At 37.7% G+C, this 22,251-nt stretch overlaps 1 protein-coding gene across 1 annotated transcript in view; it reads right to left on the bottom strand.

The window, feature by feature from the left end:
- Positions 1–21,673, bottom strand: part of LOC107681697 (structural maintenance of chromosomes protein 6-like) — a 24,728-nt gene extending 3,055 nt beyond the window's left edge. Inside the window, exons 1-22 of the mRNA XM_016478010.1 lie at positions 21,589–21,673; positions 19,413–19,547; positions 19,154–19,271; positions 16,924–17,029; positions 16,701–16,837; positions 14,250–14,311; positions 14,074–14,154; positions 13,891–13,992; positions 13,534–13,710; positions 11,017–11,105; positions 10,752–10,916; positions 9,434–9,612; positions 8,957–9,158; positions 8,468–8,582; positions 8,200–8,360; positions 4,049–4,184; positions 3,878–3,958; positions 3,641–3,811; positions 3,277–3,414; positions 3,055–3,195; positions 1,747–1,884; positions 1,520–1,665 (exon numbers count right to left, since the gene is read on the bottom strand). Coding sequence (XP_016333496.1) covers positions 1,520–1,665; positions 1,747–1,884; positions 3,055–3,195; positions 3,277–3,414; positions 3,641–3,811; positions 3,878–3,958; positions 4,049–4,184; positions 8,200–8,360; positions 8,468–8,582; positions 8,957–9,158; positions 9,434–9,612; positions 10,752–10,916; positions 11,017–11,105; positions 13,534–13,710; positions 13,891–13,992; positions 14,074–14,154; positions 14,250–14,311; positions 16,701–16,837; positions 16,924–17,029; positions 19,154–19,271; positions 19,413–19,544 — 2,777 coding nt within the window. The 5' untranslated portion in view covers positions 19,545–19,547; positions 21,589–21,673. The remainder of the gene's footprint in view (positions 1–1,519; positions 1,666–1,746; positions 1,885–3,054; positions 3,196–3,276; positions 3,415–3,640; positions 3,812–3,877; positions 3,959–4,048; positions 4,185–8,199; positions 8,361–8,467; positions 8,583–8,956; positions 9,159–9,433; positions 9,613–10,751; positions 10,917–11,016; positions 11,106–13,533; positions 13,711–13,890; positions 13,993–14,073; positions 14,155–14,249; positions 14,312–16,700; positions 16,838–16,923; positions 17,030–19,153; positions 19,272–19,412; positions 19,548–21,588) is intronic.
- Between the last annotated feature and the right edge of the window lie 578 nt (positions 21,674–22,251).

Genomic DNA, 22,251 nt, shown 5'->3' with positions numbered 1-22,251 from the left:
GAGCGAGCTCTGGGGCTGGAGCCGACACTGGAGCGAGCTCTGGGGCTGGAGCCGACACTGGAGCGAGCTCTGGGGGAACGGGCACTTGAGGGCGCTCTGGAAGGCGCTTACGAGGAGCGGGCACTGGAGGGTGCTCTGGAAGGCGCTTACGAGGAGCAGGCACTGGGGCTGGAACCGACACTGGGCCCACATGAACGCTTGGCGGCCTTGCCATATTAATGTTCGCTGGGCTTGCCATATTATAGTCCGGCAGGCTTGCCACATTAACGTCTGGCGGGCTTGCCACATTAAGGTCCGGCGGGCTTGCCATATTAATGTTTAGAGGGCTTGCCATATTATCTGCCGGCTGACTTGGGTGAGCCACGGACGGCGGCGGGCTTGACTTCGCAGCGGCCGGCGGGCTGGTTCTGGCTCGGGGCAGGACGCTCTCCAGACACCGGAGGATTCCTTCCCTCCAGCACAGTCCCTTGGTGTCTGGGAGGTCCATGGGGCGATGGTAGTTGGCCCCGTGCCAGAACAGCGAGTTTATGGTGGCATCCCTAATTATTATATTCATATACCATGTTATATATTAGTATAAATATCACAAACAGTTTATTTTAAGAATTGAGGGGAGAATCAGAGAGGAAATATGTTTAAATATCCTGCAAAACTGTAAGACATGCAAGATGTAGATGAGTTTGTTTCTACTTTAGAACAGAGTTTAGAAATTTAGCATTACATCAATTGCCCACTAATGGATCCTATGCTGTGAATGGGTGCCGTCAGAATGAGAGTCAGCTGATAAAAACATCATAATAATCCACACCACTCCAGTCCATCAATTAACAGCTTGTGAAGCAAAAAGCTGCATGTTTGTAAGAAACAATTCCATCATTAGTGTTTTAACTTTATACCAATGCTTTCGGCTAAAATAGAGTCCATAATCCATAATAACACTTCCTCCAGTGGAATAAAATCCATCTCCTTTTGCAATCTCACATATATGTTTAGAATTGCTTTGGGCTGTTTTTGCTTGTAAATGCACATTTCTCTCTTGATTCAGATAAGGTGAATTTTTCTCTTGAGAAAGCAGTATTATAGTAGAGCACTCGTTTGATGTTAAAAATCATTTTAATTCTAGTTGTTGTATTTTTTATTAAAAACAGCTTTTCACTTCACAAATCATTAATTGATAGACTGGAGTGGTGTGGATTACTTGCGGATTATTATGTTTTTATCAGCTGTTTGAACTCTCATTCTGACGGCACCCATTTCCTGCAAAGGATCAATTGCTGAGCAAGTGATGTAATGCTAAATTTCTCAAAATATTTTCTGATGAACAAACTCGAGTAAATTTCAGTAAATATAAATTTATATATCAAAATTATTTTATATATTAAAATAACCTTTAATGGTCCTGAAAATAGGCTTATTTTTTCTTCACATTAAATATAATTTCTTGTTTCTTTCTTTTGATTTTGGGGTGAAATACCACCCGGTCTCATTTGTTTGACAGCTGGAGACTGTGTCTATGTACCTGACGATAGTGTCTCTGTGTCCTTGTTGGTCCTGCTGTGTGTTGATCTTGTGTCTGAGGCGGCTGATCTCGCTGTCCAAACTCTTCGCTGTTCTCCTCACATCCAAGAGCTCTGGGCAAATTTCTAAGGCTTTCGCTATGGAAGCCTGTCAAAAATAGATTCAGTCAAACAAACGCAAATCTTTTCATATCTAATGGATCAGTGTAAGATGTCAGGGTTTGGTCACCTGTAACAGCTGGTCCTTCTCATTCAAGTTCTTCTTTTGTGTCTCAATCATGTCCACATGGGCTTTCCGCTTCTCTTCATAGTGTTTTTTATGATGTTTACTCCTCTCCAACTCCTGATCACTGTTGCTCAATTGCTCCTACAAGAAATCACGTAAAAACAAAACTGTTTACTGCGGCCGGCGGGCTGGTTCTGGCTCGGGGCAGGACGCTCTCCAGACACCGGAGGATTCCTTCCCTCCAGCACAGTCCCTTGGTGTCTGGGAGGTCCATGGGGCGATGGTAGTTGGCCCCGTGCCAGAACAGCGAGTTTATGGTGGCATCCCTAATTATTATATTCATATACCATGTTATATATTAGTATAAATATCACAAACAGTTTATTTTAAGAATTGAGGGGAGAATCAGAGAGGAAATATGTTTAAATATCCTGCAAAACTGTAAGACATGCAAGATGTAGATGAGTTTGTTTCTACTTTAGAACAGAGTTTAGAAATTTAGCATTACATCAATTGCCCACTAATGGATCCTATGCTGTGAATGGGTGCCGTCAGAATGAGAGTCAGCTGATAAAAACATCATAATAATCCACACCACTCCAGTCCATCAATTAACAGCTTGTGAAGCAAAAAGCTGCATGTTTGTAAGAAACAATTCCATCATTAGTGTTTTAACTTTATACCAATGCTTTCGGCTAAAATAGAGTCCATAATCCATAATAACACTTCCTCCAGTGGAATAAAATCCATCTCCTTTTGCAATCTCACATATATGTTTAGAATTGCTTTGGGCTGTTTTTGCTTGTAAATGCACATTTCTCTCTTGATTCAGATAAGGTGAATTTTTCTCTTGAGAAAGCAGTATTATAGTAGAGCACTCGTTTGATGTTAAAAATCATTTTAATTCTAGTTGTTGTATTTTTTATTAAAAACAGCTTTTCACTTCACAAATCATTAATTGATAGACTGGAGTGGTGTGGATTACTTGCGGATTATTATGTTTTTATCAGCTGTTTGAACTCTCATTCTGACGGCACCCATTTCCTGCAAAGGATCAATTGCTGAGCAAGTGATGTAATGCTAAATTTCTCAAAATATTTTCTGATGAACAAACTCGAGTAAATTTCAGTAAATATAAATTTATATATCAAAATTATTTTATATATTAAAATAACCTTTAATGGTCCTGAAAATAGGCTTATTTTTTCTTCACATTAAATATAATTTCTTGTTTCTTTCTTTTGATTTTGGGGTGAAATACCACCCGGTCTCATTTGTTTGACAGCTGGAGACTGTGTCTATGTACCTGACGATAGTGTCTCTGTGTCCTTGTTGGTCCTGCTGTGTGTTGATCTTGTGTCTGAGGCGGCTGATCTCGCTGTCCAAACTCTTCGCTGTTCTCCTCACATCCAAGAGCTCTGGGCAAATTTCTAAGGCTTTCGCTATGGAAGCCTGTCAAAAATAGATTCAGTCAAACAAACGCAAATCTTTTCATATCTAATGGATCAGTGTAAGATGTCAGGGTTTGGTCACCTGTAACAGCTGGTCCTTCTCATTCAAGTTCTTCTTTTGTGTCTCAATCATGTCCACATGGGCTTTCCGCTTCTCTTCATAGTGTTTTTTATGATGTTTACTCCTCTCCAACTCCTGATCACTGTTGCTCAATTGCTCCTACAAGAAATCACGTAAAAACAAAACTGTTTACTAGATTGCACACATTGATAATTAAGAATGTGTGCTGTTGTGGACTGTTCAGTAGTGAACTTGAAGCTCATGATCCTTATTTTAAAGCTTGACAGTCTGCCATTTTTAAACATTAGCTAAGAGGAATTAGGACTCTGGCGGTTAAAAGCTGTCCACTGATGATGTTACACACACTCTTGACTTCTTCTCTAACCTTAATGGGCTCAGCTTCCTCTGCGATGCTGTTAAAAGCTTCCCTCTGCTGCCGGGAGAGCTGCTCAGCCTCCTCATATTCCCTCTTGTGTGTCAGCACCTGATTCCGCGCAGCTTCAAATTCCTCTCTACACATACTTATTCGGCTGCTGAGCTCCTCCAGGTCCTCTTCCTGAACACAGAGCCATAGTTAGACACAGAAACATTTATGTTTATATTGAGTGAATCTGTTTATTACCAAAGGTTTCAAATCTTCTGACTGAGGTTCCTCAACATTTTGCAATTCTGTCAGCTCTGCTTGAAGCTTCCGACAACGTTCCTGTTAGTCAAAATAAACAAAAAATACATATTAGAACATATTTGGTTAAAATGCTATGATGTGGTCTGTGCACGGCAGGTATTTAATGACCTGGGCTTTCTTGTGTTCTTCATAGGCTCTGCGAAGAAGAGTTTGGTTCTGCTTCTCGTCCTCAGTGACCTGCTGCATGTCCTGCTGAAAGCGATCCAAATGTGTTCTCTGGGCATGTAAAGCAGATTGCAAATGTCTGCAGAACCAAGAAAAAAAAAAAGGTTTTGATCTTTCTTGGTTGTTGATCAGATAAATAGAAAACTGTCCACATGAATATGAATTCTAAATCCAAGCCAACATCAAAATGAATGAAAAATATCCAAATAAAATAAAAATATGGGGGTACAAAAAAAGGTAATGTCTCAGTGCAGATGGGAGGCTGGACAATGTACAATTAAATGATCATGTTGAATGTTGGTTTGACATGTTGAATTAGTGTTGGCTTGACAAAGAAGATACAGTTTGAATTTTAAACTGTTACCATTCAAAAGTTAAAGGGGCGGTTGACTGCTTTTTTTCTAGGCTTGATTGTGTTTATGGGGTGCAGTCTAACATGAGTTAATGCTTTGTTTTAAAAAAAAAACGCATTGTTTCACATAATTTACTTTTATTCTACACCGCTCTGTCCCTTCTCCGATTAACGCTCTGATGATTTCCTGGTTTTATGAAGCCCTTTCGTCATAAATACGCGATGGGCTCAGATTGGTCAACTGGCTCAATGTATTGTGATTCGTTAAACCGCCTACTGCACGTCTAAACGTCACGCCCCCTCAGCTCAGTGGCACGTGCTCCGCGTCATAAATACGCGATGGGCTCAGATTGGTCAACTGGCTCAATGTATTGTAATTCGTTAAACCGCCTACTGCACGTCTAAACGTCACGCCCCCTCAGCTCAGTTGCACGTGCTCCGGTTGTATTGTAAACAATGGCGTCATCAATATTGCTTATCAATTTGAGCCCGAATGAGACCCAGAGAATATTAGTGAAGAGGATCGCACAGAACCTGTGCAAGCACGGCTCTTACAGGACGTTTCAGAATGGTGTGTTTTTTTGTTTGTTGTTGTCTCATACTTTTAGATGCGCTGTTACTTGTAAATGCTAGTGCTTATGTTAGCTTCTAATATACAGTTTTATCCTGATTAAAGCTTTAATACAGCAGAATACATGATTGTGTTGTAGCATTTTTGTAAATTGTTTATTTTGTAACAGTAAGAAGGGTTTGACAGCAAGTACTGCTCGCTACCACGGCAACCGCATGTGCATCCATGTTTAACGCTTCTTGTAGCTATGTGAAAAATATCTGTCTGTCTATACAAAAAGTGTATAATTGGAACAGAGAGAGAGAGAGAGAGAGTGCAGAGCAGGGGACGCGAGGAACAGGATTAAGAGCCGCTGCTTTAGAACACTGATTTTGAAACTTGTGATTCCATTAGAAATGTTAGAAAACGGAATTGCGATTCATATTTACATTACATTACATTTAGTCATTTAGCAGACGCTTTTATCCAAAGTGACTTACAAATGAGGACAATGGAAGCAATCAAAATCAACAAAAGAGCAATGATATGCAAGTGCTATAACAAATCTCAGTTAGCTTAACGCAGTACATGTAGCAAGGTATTTTTAATTATATAATAAATAAAAAAGAAAACAAATAGATAGAATACAAAAAGATTAGAGAAGCTGTTGTTTTTTTTTTAAAGAAAACAAGTAGTTAGTAAATGAATAGAGTGGAAGTCTAAAAGGGGCAAGTTTTTTTTTTAAAGAATAGAATTAAATTTTGTGCCTCTTTGGGATGACACAATAAAGCGACGTTTACTTGCTGAACGCAAGCTTCTAGAGGGCACATAAGTCTGAAGTAATGAATTTAGGTAAAGGGGTGCAGAGCCAGTGGTGGTTTTGTAGGCAAACATTAATGCCTTGAATTTAATGCGAGCAGCTATTGGTAGCCAGTGCAAATTGATAAACAGAGGTGTGACATGCTTTTTGGCTCATTAAAAATTCATCTTGCTGCCGCATTCTGGATTAATTGTAAAGGTTTGATAGAACTGGCTGGAAGACCTGCCAAGAGAGCATTGCAATAGTCCAGCCTGGACAGAACAAGAGCTTGAACAAGGAGTTGTGAAGCATGTTCCGAAAGAAAGGGCCTGATATTCTTGATGGTACAAGTTAAAGATAGAGTTAAATATAAATATAGAGTTAACATTATGTTACAGATAATGTTACTGATAAGATGCATCACACTCAGACATACCATCAGACCCATCAGTTTATAATTGTCTATTGCAGTTCTGTCGTATGCTGCTTTAAATGCTCAAGTTTTTTAAGTTGGCTGGATTTTGAATAGCTGTCAACGTTTTTATCACTCATCAGCTGGAAATAATAATTCTTCTGTCGTCTCAAGTAGTCTGTTGTTTTTCCATCTTATCCATTTATTTATGACTGTAAAACAAGACAGTGTTGCCACTAGGCCCCATGCTTTAGGCCAAAATATGTCGCATGTAGAAATTTCGGTCTCAAGTTAAGAATTTAGAAAAACTAAAGACCTAAATTGTGGTAAATAATTGACCGTTCGCAAAAAGCTTGATTGACAGGCAATCTGATCAATCAGAACACGGATATTATGTGTCGCCGTTGCTATCCGCCATCTTGTCCGACAGCTATGGCCCGTCTCCATAGAAATTCATGTTAAAACGGGGTAAAAAAGATAGACTGAATTGAAACTTTTTCAGTTTTTATATTTAAGCATTTTTTTAATATAAAAATGTGCGCAGGGTTAAGCTGTGCTGTTGTTGGCTGCCACAGTAACGGCAATAAGCTAAAGGAATTTAGCTTAATTTTAAATTTAATTTAAAGAATGAAATACTGAGTGTGACTGTGAAATAATAAAATATGTTAAAATGTGTGCTCTTATCATTTTGTGGACAATATCCCATGAACTTTGTCCCGATCGGGAGCTGTCTGTATATGCATATGTGCGCTCATCTGTTTTCAATGCAGTTAACCTTGCGTCGCTTCATGTCATCTTCCCACTCATTAAACTATGACAGGTCCTTTACTGCAAAAGACAGTCATTGCGACACTGTAAAGTGATGAAACTATGGCGCCATGTGCTTTTTAAAACCATTTTCATAGGTTTCATGTTATATTGTCGGCTCAGAAAATATGTAAATGTGAATAGAAACACCAGAGACCGGAAATATAAAGCACCGTTCCAGTCGGGCGAGACTTCTGTTGTCAGAAAAAGGTGGTTAGATTGTGTTTTATTAATGTCTACACCTACCCCAACCCTAAACAATAATGCAAAAACAGTAATTGTTGTTGTACATAGTGTTCATATCGATATCGGAATTATATCGTATCGACCGAAATTAAGAAATATATCGTGATATAAATTTTGGCCATATCGTCCAGCCCTAGTACAGTGTGACCAAAATTACGCTTTATTGGTGTGCACATGCCCAGTAGCCGCAGCTGTATCCCTTCTAGCCTTAACCACAAATCAGACAGGAGAGTAGATTAACTTCAGTGGACTTAAACTTGAAAAAATGTGTGTTCCGCAGTTGAAATAAAATATGTTCTGATGTTTATTCATGTTTAAGTACATAAAAGACGATAGGAACACGTGTTTGAACTGAGGCAATACAGCGATCTGTTACGACACATGAAAGAGCCACAAAACTGTATTTTTTGTTTGAATTTCTTTAAAAATGACAAAATTTGAAAGATGAGAGTCCTGAGACCTTGTTTCATACCAGAAGCAACCTGCTCTGCTCTAACCTGCTTGTCTGTCGGTGTTGTCAGTTTCCTCTTTGATGTGCAATGTATTTTTCACTGCGTGAGAACATGATTTGTAGTGTGAGAGCGGCATTGTTTGTCGGGGATGGCAACAGTAACTAAGGATGGCGGGTCTTTGCGAACGGTCAATTAATGACAGAATTTAAATTTTTGGGTGAACTATCCCTTTAACTAGTCTCACGCTGCTCTGCTCTAACCTGCTTGTCTGTCGGTGTTGTCAGTTTCCTCTTTGATGTGCAATGTATTTTTCACTGCGTGAGAACATGATTTGTAGTGTGAGAGCGGCATTGTTTGTCGGGGATAGCAACAGTAACTAAGGGTGGGCGGGTCTTTGCGAACGGTCAATTGATTTCTTTTTGCCATGCACTGAAAAGAATCCAGACATCTCAAAAATGGATTTCATATTTTCAAACCTGATTTCCTCTTCGACATCTCTGCTGAGGTAGAGTGCTCTGTTCTGTTCGGAGGAGTAGTAACGGTTATAGTAGACCTGGTCCCCCTCACGCGTGAAGGCCTCCCTGCAGTTGCGTGGTCGGTCTTCACTCTGCATGACCCTTCTCGCATCTTTAGCGTTCTGTGGGAAAATCAAAGCAGAGTTGAACAGAGCTCTTCACTTCACAGGATGTGGAAACACATTATGATCAAACAGGGAAATGCTCGTCGGCCTCCTCATGGTCTTACCTTGATGAGCAGAATGGTTTCAATTCCCCTCATGTCTATCAAGCAGTTGGCCACAACTGGATTCTCAATGTCAAGTGCCTGGAGCACAGTTGGATATTCATGGTGATTGACTGCCCTGAAAACCAATAAAAAAAGAGAAAATATTTAATTAATTTTTTCAACCATACACGTTTTCTTTTGTGCTTTGACAGATCAACTTATATTGGCTACAAACCAAAGATGTGAAGTTTGGCTAGAAACCTACAAGCTGAAACTTTCTAAATTACATTAGTAAGGAAAAACAATCAAGTGGGTCATCAGCTCTGGTTTTTCCTGACTTTTTACACAATAACTTTAGATCAACTGGTAAATGTGGATTTACCATTTTATTAATAGCTTTTAATACAATGACACCAGATACAATACCAGATAATACAATAATTAAAATAAGGCAGAAAACAGTGGTAATCATTCCTAAATTAGTTATCAGGTCAGGTGATCTCTAGCTACCTGCCCCTGACATCATAGACCGTGTTGGTAAACGTGCTGACGATGATCTGAGGTCGTCTTCCCTGCTGGAAGTGGCGACTCATGATTCTCTGTAACTCTCTCTCGTCAGCGTGGTTATCGCAACAGAAAGCTAACATCAGAGCCTTCAGACAACACTCCACTGCAAGACCCAGCTCTGGATCCCGCAGACATACACAGAATCCTAGAAACAAAATAACCAGTAAACAACAAACTTCCATATGACACTGTTTCTCCTAAAGCCCAAAGTTTACTTCAATTTTGACAAAACACACAACCTTTCAAAGTATAGATTATTTCATTGTGTACATGAACACATGGGCACCAGAAAGTTTCATCCCTGCCCAGTGACTGCCCTATTTTTCTCCAGAAGTGATGACTAATCAAATTTAACATCAAATTTATTTTAAAAGTAAATTTGAACCCCCGAATCTGAATTCTGAGGTTCAGGATACTTACCGAGCGGTCCTACAGGTTTCTTCCTGAACTGACCCCGCTGGTCAGCCTCATCTATAGCCCTTAGCAGTGCTGGCATATGCTCACCAAAGCGACAAAGTCGGTTTTCTCGACTGCTTTCCATTGCAGCCAGGTCACGTCGTTTAGATTCCATCGCACGCAGCAGGTCCTGCTTTTCACGGCTACAAAATGAAGAGAAAAGGAAGATTGCAAGATAGACAAAGTGAGATAAAGATAAAATAAGAATTAGAATTAGAAACAAGGACATTTGGTGTACATTTAAGATCCAGTCAACCCAGAAGTTTGGGACCACTAGTGAAATGCTTCTTTTTTCAATTTGTAAAATTTTTTTTTACCTTTTTTCTATTTTAATTCGGTAATATTTTTTATTATGAATTATGTGATCATAATTTCAATGAAAGCAAGAAAATCTGCTGGGACTTCCCATTATCAGTGCCAGTAATAGAGTGGAACAGTCGGGTTTCAGAACTAAAAAAATCATATTCATTTTCTCCATAGAAAATTTTATTTTGAATGATAACTTTAAGACTTTTTAAGGCTTACTGTGAGCTCAGAGGTGGTTAATCGATGGTATACGCTTCTGTTGAAACAGCATTATTTCAACTTATTTCTTAAATAATTGTGTTCAAAAGCAGAATTCCTAGTGAAAAACTACATTAACCATGATTCTGCAGAGAAATCTCCACCTATCAGAGAATTGTAAATCACAGCAAAAAAAAGAACACTTTAGTGCCGCCAACTCCCATAAAGCACTGTGAATGATGTAGGGCCAGTATCCCTAAGCATAACATTCATATTTTGCAGTAAATGTAAAATATATTGTCTCCATATGTATAATCAGCATCTTTAAGTCAATAGTTTCATATTTCTCCACCAATTTTAATTCAATTACGGCATGCACAATGCTTTATGGGATGGTAGTTCTTTCTCTCATTAAAGCCATTATGTACACAGTCTTGTACCTTTGACTTTTTGTCCAATTTGAAACAATTTTGCTTTAATTTGAAGTTTGTAATGTTGCAATTTCATCCTAATAGCTGGTTTGGTTCAAAGCTTAAAACCTTTTAATTAAGACCTTTAAAAAAAAAAAAAATCCCTATGGGGACTTTATTTCTAGCTGACATAACTAAAAAAACAATACCATATACCATTTACATATTTCTTTATTTACATCCATGACTAATATTAATAAATGGTGTGACTTTTTCCAGGCATGAAAATTGTAAAATTCCCAGATATTCTAAACATCATAGTGGGATCCCTGTGTATAGAAAAGACTTTCACCCAGAACTGCACTAACCTCATTTTACCCAGTCTGTCTTTAGCTGTGGAGCAGGCCTGTTTAAGCTGATCAATCTGCTGAGTCAGAGTGGAGTCCTGGAAATTTAGTTGTTCCAGCTCAGCCTGAATGTGATTCATCTTCTCCACACGAGCATGAGTGTCAGTTGAGTTCGTCTGACTTATGCTGGACAGAGAGGACAAGTTGGGTCATAATGAAACAGCTGGAAATTGTACAAGGATAATGTTACGTAACGTTGTTTCCTTTCGATACACTTTTGAAGTACCTGTGTTTGAGTTCTCGGATCCGCTTGTTAAGCTGATCTTTATCCTTTTCAAGGTCTCTCAAGTTAGTCTTTTTACGATGAAGACCAGCCTAAACCAAGTGAAAAAAAAAAAAAAAAAACAATAGACACCATCACAACATTTGTAATGGTTTTACTGGTTATAATGGGACTTGTATTGGTTTTAATGGTCACTGTAATGGTGCCTGTTTGGTTGCCTTCTATTGGTGGCTTGTTAAAAGCACTAAATCCTAATGGAATATGTCCCAATTGGGAACCGCTGGTCTAATCTATGTCATTATGGAAGAAAAATACATAAATCCTAATAATCTTCACACTTTCCATGAGCCCATTAATGTACATAAGCTGCATAACTGTAGCTGTTTTTCTTCTTTGGATTTCTGAGTATTTCTCATTGTTATCAAAACGCAGTAAGAATTAGCAGGAAATCTTGGTGTGCCAAACCTGATTGTACATCTAGTGTTAATTTGCAGTAAAAAAGCTGAAAACCCAAAATCATGCCATTGCAATTATAAATTGGTAATGTGTTGACAAATGAATCTTATTGTAAAAATTAGACGAAAACAAGGCAAAATTGGCTGTTTTTAAGCAACTCTTGAGCATGTCTGATTAAGAAACTTATTGGTTTGCAGCATCAAATATTTGAACGTTATTCAACTTTTGTTTTAAGCACTTTGTAGTAGGTTATTTGAAAATAATTTGTACAAATGTTTTAGGTGTTTTTAATACAAGCGTTTGACTGTTGTGCCATTACTTGAATATTTTCATGTCAGTCTATATCAAGAACAAACTCCCACATCTGCTCAACTGTCCCAATATCCTGTTGGCCTCCTGAACTTTCCCCTACAAACAAACAACACCCAAAATAGACACACTGCACATTACTGTGAATCAAACATAATTAGATGTTCACTAAGAATTTTCTTCAATAAAGTAACTAGGGCTGCTGGCTGTGCACAACCCAACAGAGTTCTGTAATAACAGCAAAAAGCTTTGAGGGTTGTACATCTAGTGTTAATTTGCAGTAAAAAAGCTGAAAACCCAAAATCATGCCATTGCAATTATAAATTGGTAATGTGTTGACAAATGAATCTTATTGTAAAAATTAGACGAAAACAAGGCAAAATTGGCTGTTTTTAAGCAACTCTTGAGCATGTCTGATTAAGAAACTTATTGGTTTGCAGCATCAAATATTTGAACGTTATTCAACTTTTGTTTTAAGCACTTTGTAGTAGGTTATTTGAAAATAATTTGTACAAATGTTTTAGGTGTTTTTAATACAAGCGTTTGACTGTTGTGCCATTACTTGAATATTTTCATGTCAGTCTATATCAAGAACAAACTCCCACATCTGCTAGGAGAAACCTCAGCAAGCGCAAACATGGCTGCCAGGTGTTGTGCAACAGGACCACCAACTTCACAATAACATCAACACTCATTGCATACTTTTTTTGCCTGTTCTTTCTCACTTCTCACTTTATATAACTTTTTGTGTGTTTAAAAGTGTCTGTAATTTTATGTTACCAGTGCTTTGGAAATGTAAAGTTTTTTTTTTTCATGCCAATGAAGCTACTTGAATGTGAATCTATACTGTGGAATAATGTATTTCTGCTAAACCTGCCCCTGATGTTCACTAAGAATTTTCTTCAATAAAGTAACTAGGGCTGCTGGCTGTGCACAACCCAACAGAGTTCTGTAATAACAGCAAAAAGCTTTGAGGGTTGCTGAAAGATGGCAGTATGAGAGTTAGAATATCAATGGTGCTAAAGTCGTGATCTGCTGTGGCCAAGAGCAAATTTATGTTTGCAATGTCCTAGCAATTGGCCTACTGTTGCAAATGGTCTATCCCAGCGGTTCCCAATTCCAGTCCTCACCCCCATATGTTCAATTCAAAGGGCATTACAAGTGTGCGAAACCCTGCCCCTAAACTGTGAAAAAAAAAAAAAAAGAGATTTGACTGATTTAAAGTCTCATCAGTCTCATTCTGGCCAAAAATTCATACTTAGGCAGGAAAAGCTGAAATCTTGCCCAAACTATCTTGTAGTCAAATGTGTGGCTTCATGAACACTAGAGGAAACTGGACCACAGAAACTCCAGACAATATTCAGTCACCAGTGTGCGAGACGTGAATTTAAATTGTATTTATTTACAGAGGTATATGATGTCACACTCGTCTGTGTGTGATGACGCTGCAGGCAGCGGCGCAGCACAAATACATGAATGAATGTTCCGAGGTGAAGTAAACTTCAACGGATTTCCCCTGCTCAGGGAGTAATCAGTGAATGAGTTGTTACACTGATTAAAACAAATGAATTCTGAGTCATTCTGACTGAATCATTAAAAAATCCATTCGTTTGTCAATCATGCTGTGCATTACGTGCCACTCAACAGAAATGTGCCATTAAAAGTATAAGAACCACAGTTTACCATTGCAAAGATTATACGATTATAATATGAAAGTGATCAAATCTGATTAGGAAATGATAGTATTGTTGTGTTCATTTTGATTTGAGCCATGCAGTCACAGTTCATGTTATGCTGGCAGTGATTCCTAACCAGAGCCCAGGCCATCTGATTCTTCAGCTCATCCAACTTCTTCTGCATTTCATCAAGTGAAGCCAGACTTTTATAGCGCTCTTCTTTCTCATGGTACTTTCTCTTCAGCTCTTGTAGAGTCTGTGTGAGAAGAAATGGTGTGCCAGAAACCAGAGAGTGAAAGAAAACTATATTGCCATCTTAAAGAGCATCTAGTTTAGCAATCCAATCAGATACTGTTTCCAAAGATGCTCCATCCAATACATAATTTCAGTTCAGTTACATAAACCACTATGTAAATGTGATTATTTCAGCACTTACCTCCCTGTGCTTCTCCACTGTATTCTGGGTCATGGTCTTGGTCTTCATGATGTAGCTGTAATCTTCTTTCATCTGATCAAGCTGAGTGACCTTCATGAAAAACTAAAGAAAAAAAGCAAAGCAAATTTCAAGTTTGTATTTGTTATAAGAGAAACAAATGCACAAACACACACAAAGTCTCACTTTATATTTGTCGCCCTCTCCTTTGGAGTGGAGGAAGTGTTTACTCATTTCCTGAGTTAGGATAGAGACCGGATTGTCCACCTGAGGATGAAAAACCAATCAGATAAATCAAAACAGATCATTTAAATAGTTTTGTTAGCATACATTTAGAGAATTGGGAGGATCTTTAGCCATACCTGGATGTTAAAGTGATCCAAAATGGAGATCAGTTCTTCCTTTTTTGATGACACTAAGCGACCTGGGAGACAGGCAAATCAAATTGTCAGATTATTGATCTAACTCATCTGTCATGTGGTAGAAGCCAACTAAATTAGGCAGATGTCACCATGGACAGGTTGCGTGACTTGCCCTCATCCTCAAACCCCATGAACAAAACTACGCAAGGTTAAATAAATATAACCCAGACTACAACAAATACAGGTTCACTAAAGAGTATAAACATGGTTCGTACCAACCACAGTGTGTTCTCTGCAGTGAAATACTGGGCATGAAACCATAATTTGGTATGACTGACAAGTGACAACTTTGGCACTTGATATCCAGTCTAAAGCAAAACCAGCGGAGCACCACAGATGCCACATATGCTGTGCATATGTGCACATCTGACTCGACTGACTGTCAATTACACATCAGGAAAGAATTAGATGCTGGCTTTAATTACAAGCGCTTTCAGCAAGTCTTTACTTGCCTTCTGTCACAAGAGCACAGACACAAATGTTATTTTGGGATGTGTCAAAGTAACATTTTTAGGAGCATTAAAAGTATGGAGTTGAAAACAAAGATTAACAATTTCAACTGAAATTGTTATATGAATCACTATTAAATGTATAAACTGCCTGTCAAGATTGAATTGCTCTAAAATTAGTAAAAAAAATATAACGCCTTTATTAACCCCCTTTTTATGATGGATGGATGCACTTTTTGTGGGTTTCAAAATCTCGAGTCTCGACCCCTATTCACTGCCATTATAAAGCTTGGGAGAGCCAGGACATTTTTTTATATAATTCTGACTGTAATTGTCTGAAAAAAAGAAAGTCATATACATCTAGAATCCGTGCATCATTCGTTTTTTGATTTAATATTGAAAGTAGAAAAATGAAAAAAATGCTCCTTTTTTGTTTTTTCCAAAAAACGAAAAATGAGAATTCAGCTTAAATTTTAGTTTTTCGTTCAGGGATAGAAAAATGATTAAACAGCTTGAATATACGATTTCTACAATTGGGCGGGAATTAAACGCCCCTTTCTGCTGATTGGTCAGCCGAAGATCAAACCGTGCCATCATCAGTTCTTTCACAGTTCTGCAAGGCAGAATAATAGTCCTCCGCTGCTGCAGTTGGACAGATTCTTAACGCATTTATTGCAACTACATTTCATATTTTTTCATCAAACAAACAGACTAATGAATAGCTTGACACAACTCGTACCGGAGCAGAGTCTAGACAGGGCTTTCTACTGTGTAGACCAGCAGTTCTTAAAGTGATAGGGGGTCCGCGAAATAATTTGCTATAGCCTACCGTATTTTAGACTGTAAAGTTGCTTTTTTATCATGATACATACTGTGATTTATTCCAAACAAGTGACTTATATGATGCATTTAACATCAAATAATCTAAATGAAGCCTTTTAAAAGACAAGTATTCGCTGTGGTTCATGTTTGTGGCATGCGCCGGAAAGATGCTCAAGGAGACCGACGCGCTAAAGCAGCGCATTCTGCTGTTCTCTTTATTTTTCAAAGGCATGGCATTTTGTAGTTATTTTGAATGCACCGCTACACAAATAAAAATATACATTTTACCATACGACTATTTAATGACCAAGAGTATTAAGTTATTTCCCCTCGATGGGGAAAAAAATCCAAGTGAACAGCAATCAGTAGTACTCAATAATAATTTAAACTACATATTTAAACTGCTTTAATTATGACTGCTGCTTATTTCCTGTGCACTTCAATACTGGTCTGCGCTTGACTGTAGTCACGTCTGTCTGCTTATTGAGTAATTATTTAACCCATCGCAATTGACGGCACGGTTTGATCTTCAGCTGACCAATCAGCAGAAAGGGGCGTTTAATTCCCGCCCACATGTAGAAATCGAATATTCAAGCTGTTTATTAATTTTTCTATCCCTGAATGAAAAACGAAAATTTTAACTTGAATTCTCGTTTTTTTGGGGAAAAAAACCCCCCGAAAAAGGAGCCATTTTTTCATTTTTCTACTTTCAATATTAAATAAAAAAACGAATGATACACGGATTATCTAGGATGACTTGAGAGTGAGTAAATCATGGGGTAATTTTCTTTTTTGGGTGAACTATCCCTTTAAACAGGTCGATTCATATGGATTATTTTTACAATGTCTTTATGAACTCTTTGAAGTGTCAAAAGTTTTGGGGAATGCACTTTCAAAGGTAGGAAAGAAATCTCTCAGGTTTCATTTAAAATATGATTATTTATGTTTTGCACATGAACATGGATCTTATGGGTTTGGAGCATCATAAGGGTAAGTAAATCATGACAATTTTCTTTTTTTTTTTGGAGTTAACTTTGTCTTAAAATCACAGTCCTAATTTAAACTACCCAAAGTAAGTGAGTACCCAAAGGTGAAATGGTTTCTGTATTTGTAAGTATACCTGTTTTACTTCTTAGTTTATATGTTCGCATTCCCTCGCTGGAAATACGAAGATCTACGATGATGGACTGGCCAAACACTTCTGGCTTATACGCATCACGACCCCTGTTCCTCAGAGTGATGGACACATCTGCAGAACTAAACATTCCAGAAACAAAAACAGTGTGAGAGACTATAAATAGACTGTGACTACACCCAGTGAAATCCGGATAGGTGTGTCGTACCTCTCTCTTTCCTTCACAAATCCTTTGAGTGAGGAGCCTCTGTTCGTGGTGTGAGCTTTACCGCCCAGGGCTACAATCAGAGCTGTCAGCACGGCACTTTTTCCACCTAACACACAAATGTACATGAAACAACTATAAATAAAAGTCATAAAAACTTCGTCAGCATTGATAACAAGCAATAACAACAGTCTCTTGATATATTGTTTTCTTCTTATCATAGTTAATGATATGCCTATTTAAAAATTCATGATTATGTAATCGAGCTTCCAAATTATGGATAACTACAGTACTTCATTAAACCCCCCCCTTCAAATTCAACAGATTTGGAGAAATTCAGCATTACATCTTTTGCTGACCAATGAATCCACTTCAGTGAATCCTTAATGATTGATTTCATTACAAATATGCAAAAAAACAAACAAAAAAACAAAAAACAATAATTGAACGCCTTTAGCTGTGTTGTGGAATATTGTGATGTCAGCTGTTTGGACTCTCATTCTGATGGCACCCATTCACTGCAGAGGATCCATTGATAAGCAAGTGATGTAATGCTACATTTCTCCAAATCTGTTCCAATGAGGAAAAAACTTCTTGGACAGTCTGAGAGTGAGTACATTTTCAGCAAATTCCCATTTTTTGGTGGTTAGTTGGTTGTTGTATTTAAATATATTGACATTGCAACTTCACTGGCTATTACATGGTAGATACAAATTATATATCAACAATATAATATAATAAATAAAACATAACAAGTACAGATATTTTATAAAATTTTACTTTCAAAATAAAAAAGGACCATATTTTGTACATACGAAAGATTCTTGTACTTGTGATACAAATATTTTATTGGGTACATACAAAACATATTTTTGGGTGAACTGTTCCTTTAATTAGTTTATTTCAAACAGCTGTCAGTTGATCAAGGTTCAAACTTAGTGGCCTCTTATAATTTGATGCAAGAAATATTTCTGAGGCACAGTGCACACTTTTATGGCTGCAATGTTCCCCAACCAGGGTTCTGTGGCCCCCTAGTGGTCCAGACTATGGTGTACTTATTTTACCGCTTAAAGTGAAAAGCGAAGTGAAAGTGAAGTGACACGTGGCCAAGTATGGTGACCCATACTCGGAATTAGTGCTCTGCATTTAATCCATCCAAGTGCACACACACAGTAGTGAACACACACACCCGGAGCAGTGGGCAGCCATATTGCTGTGGCACCCGGGGAGCAGTTGGGGGTTCGGTGCCTTGCTCAAGGGTCTCACCTCAGTTGTGGTATTGAGGGTGGAGAGAGCGCTGGTTAATTCACCCCACCCACCGACAATTCCTGCCGGACCTGAGACTCGAACCCACAACCTTCGGGTTACAAGTCCGACTCTCTAAACATTAGGTCACGACTTCCCCTTAAAGCGGTAGTTCTCCCAAAAATGTAAATTCTGTCATTAATTACTCACGCTCATATCACTGTTTGAATTATTGAATAAAGTTGTTATTTTTGTTTTCTTTATGCACAAAACGTATTCTCGTAGCTTCCTAAAATTGCGGTTGAACCACCGATGTCACATGGACTGTTTTACTGATCTCCTTAATATGTTTCGGGGTATGGGAACATATCAGTTGCATTGCTATCTATGCAGGGTCAGAAATCTCTCGGATTTTATCAAAAATATCTTCATCTGTGTTCTGAAGATGAACGAAGGTCTTATGGGTTTGGAATGAAATGAGGGTGAGAAATTAAAGACAGAATTTTCATTTTTGGGTGAACTATCCCTTAAGTCTTTGAATAATGCTTTAAATCTTTGATTATTACATTATGCCACACATTTATGTTAGCAATATGTATTACTATATTTTACCATATTACAATGTCCTTTAAAAAAGAATGGCAAATACAAAAATGTTTTGCTGTTCTATTGAACAAGGCAAGTGACGTTCTTTTTTACTCTCTCAAAAAAAACAAACAAAACAACAACAGGTGAGGAAAACGTCAAGGTTAAATGAGGCTAAAAAAAGAGTGAATAACATGTATGATACTTTATTTTCAACATCAAATTGGTTCAATGAGTTAATTCAATGGAAGAATCATCAGACTGATTCAAACAAGTAGTCTGGATTTTGAATCTAAAACAGTTACTAAAACTTCACAATTCAGGTAAAGCATTGCCATGACTGCCATGCGCAGAAAACTCTATTTTCATACAACTAAAAAATTAAATATGGGGATAGACTTACTTCCATTGTTTCCTACGACAAAGTTGACGTTTGGACCAAATTCAAAGGGACCAAGCATCGAGTGACACATGAAGTTCCTTAGAGAGATACTCTCTATGATGCCCACTTCACCTGTGACCTGAAAACACACATACATAGATGTGTTTGGAGACATCACAAGCAAAAGTCTATGCAGAATGTGCATAAGGTATTACACATAAGGTATTTTACAGCAAAAATGAGCAGTCGAGACAGTTGTACTGTGCTGCGCAAGTCTTACACTCTGTGATGTGCTCATAACATCTCCTGAACTGAAGTAGCCCGTTTCATCCTCTTCAGAGGGCTCGGGTTGGGATAACCGGCTTCTCTTATCAGGCGTCTGCCCTGAATTACAGCTCTTCCTCTTCGACATCTCCTACAAACATTAAACATTTATCTTTCAGAATAAACACAGTCATTTATATCCTTTATTGTCATTACACTGCCACGTCACTTAATAGGAGGTCAAACAACAAGTGGGAATTTGTACATTTGTATGTTTTCCTTGTCTTGTTGCAAATAAAGTCTCTAGTTTTAGCTTAAAAACGATTCACACCAAATCTTATTAGATGAATGTAACCACTTAAAGGAACACTCCACTATTTTTGAAAATAGGCTAATTTTCCAACTCCCCTAGAGTTAAACAGTTGAGTTTTACCGTTTTCGAATCCATTCAGCCGATCTCCGGGTCTGGCGGTAGCACTTTTAGCTGTAGCTTAGCATAGATCATTGAATCTGATTAGACCGTTAGCATCTCGCTCAAAAATGACCAAAGAGTTTCGATATTTTTCCTATTTAAAACTTGACTCTTCTGTAGTTACATCGTGTACTAAGACCGACGGAAAATGAAAAGTTGTGATTTTGGCAGAGTTGGAAAATTAGCCTATTTTCAAAAATAGTGGAGTGTTCCTTTAAAGGTGCAACAGATCTTTTCTTCTGTATTAGATCTGAGTGTAACGAATGATCGGAAAAGTACAAATGCAGGACAGAGACTAAGCTTGATGCAGCAGCTGTTGATTGGATTTTGAAACGTGGGCACTGCACCCAAATATGGAAGCAGATGAATGCGAGTTCGTGCGGACGGGTTTAAGCAGACTAAATGACTGGAGAAATCCTGCATGTGTCACCAGAGAAAGATCCAGTTTACAGTAAGATCTATAACACATAAACAAACCCATTTCCTTCAATAACATTTTTTTAAAAGGTAATTGCAACTTTATCTCACAAATTTCAGACTATGTTTCTTGCAATTCTGAGAAAAAAAAGAATTGTGAGGTATAAACTCATAATTCTGATATTTTTTTTACTTGCAATTCCAAATGTATATCTCCGACTTTTTTCTCACTTGCTGTTTCAGCCACAGAAGAAAAAAAGGTAATTGCGACTTATACCTTGCAATTCTGAGTTTATATCTTGCAGTTCTACGAAAAAAAAGATGAATTGCAAGAAAAACATCTGAATTGTGAGATAAAAAGTTGTAATTTCCTTTTAGTTGTCACAATCAAGATGACAAAATGTGCATTTGTTAAAGCAAAGGTGGACTGCATTTAGGTTGTTTTTAAATTGCCGTTTTGTTTGTCGTGTGGTTTGAGGATTATTATAAGAATGTTTGACCAATAGCCAAGTCAGAGCATGTAGGCTGGATACATCTTTTAAGAAAACAGACAAATCAACAGTGGTTCTGATTATAACATGGCAAATTTACAGATAGAACAGTGTAAGCTGAAACCTTATATATTTATTGCAGTTACTTGCATTGTACAGAGAGCCTACAAAAAAAAAAAATCTGAAAATGCATAACATAGACTGGCATGTTTTGGTATTGTTCTGGTTTTGATTTGACATTGAGCTGTCCTTGTCACACAGACCTGACAAAACTGATCACGATCACAGAAACCAAGACAAAACCACGAAAGGTAAGGTGATATAAGTGATGCTATCACGGCTGTTTCCACAGAAAATCGTTATGCTCTTTCGTACGTCGTGCCAGGCACGTCGTATAACGAAATATAGGATATTCAGTAACACAATTCAACATAAATAGTTAGTTTTGTTATAGGCTACTAACAGACCATTTGAGCGCAAAATGAAACGTAACGTTAATTCAAATTAAATCAAAACATGAAAACGAAACCACTTGAGACATCGCTCGAGGCGACTTCGGAAACTTCAATACAGCAAATTTACTGTGAGATACTGGGCAGGTACAACATTAACTTAGGTTTTATAAAAACTAATGTCACACTGAAATTCGCTTTCTGCTAAAATGTTAACGGACACGCGACCGATACCAATAGCTCCTTAAAACCACTGCAGACATGTAAAACAGACAAGCGGAAGCTATATGTTAGTGATTATTGTGTTTTTATGTCAAGTTTTATGACAAAAGTCAAGTGTGTGAAACAGACGCAACATACCAGTAAACCCTTCTGCTCCTCGCGCGCTTTCTATGACTGCTCACAGAGCGCGATGGCGTCAGGCCACTTCCGGCTTGTCTCCACCAATCAGCTAACTCTCAGCCAAGAGGAAGGTGGTTGAAACACAGACATAATAAATACTTATTTGTTATGTCTATGGGTTAAAAATGAATGTACTTTCAAAATGTATTTTCACAAACATCCTAACCCTTTCCTAATGGAAATTCAAAAAAAGTGTGTGAAGCATGCGAATAAACTAATTTCTCAATTCAGCAAAGGAAGAATAGAAAAATATAATTTCAAATCACCGATCTATAAATATTCTCTATTATAGATCAGTGTTTCTAATAAAAAAAATCTATTTAATAAAAAAAAAAAAAATTCGATCTACTTTTCGCAAATTTGTTCATGTGTACGATATAGGGATTATATAGGCTATTTATTTTTTTATTCATTTGCATATTGCATATCAGTTCTCTGTGTGTATGTGCTGTACATGTGGAAGAATTGACAATAAAGCAGACTTGAGACTTGAGACTTGAGATATTGAAATGATCAACGAAACCCATATATAATACTCAAAATAACCACCAAAAGGGCCCAATAATAACTTTAAATAATTAAGATTTTAATTTAATTATAGCCTATATAAATATATAGCCT

This window comes from Sinocyclocheilus anshuiensis, unplaced genomic scaffold (genome assembly GCF_001515605.1).
Source record: "Sinocyclocheilus anshuiensis isolate Anshui unplaced genomic scaffold, SAMN03320099.WGS_v1.1 scaffold436, whole genome shotgun sequence".
NCBI classification, from domain to species: Eukaryota; Metazoa; Chordata; class Actinopteri; order Cypriniformes; family Cyprinidae; genus Sinocyclocheilus; species Sinocyclocheilus anshuiensis.
Note: the sequence above shows the minus strand (reverse complement) of the source record. Positions and strands in the feature narration are given on the sequence as shown.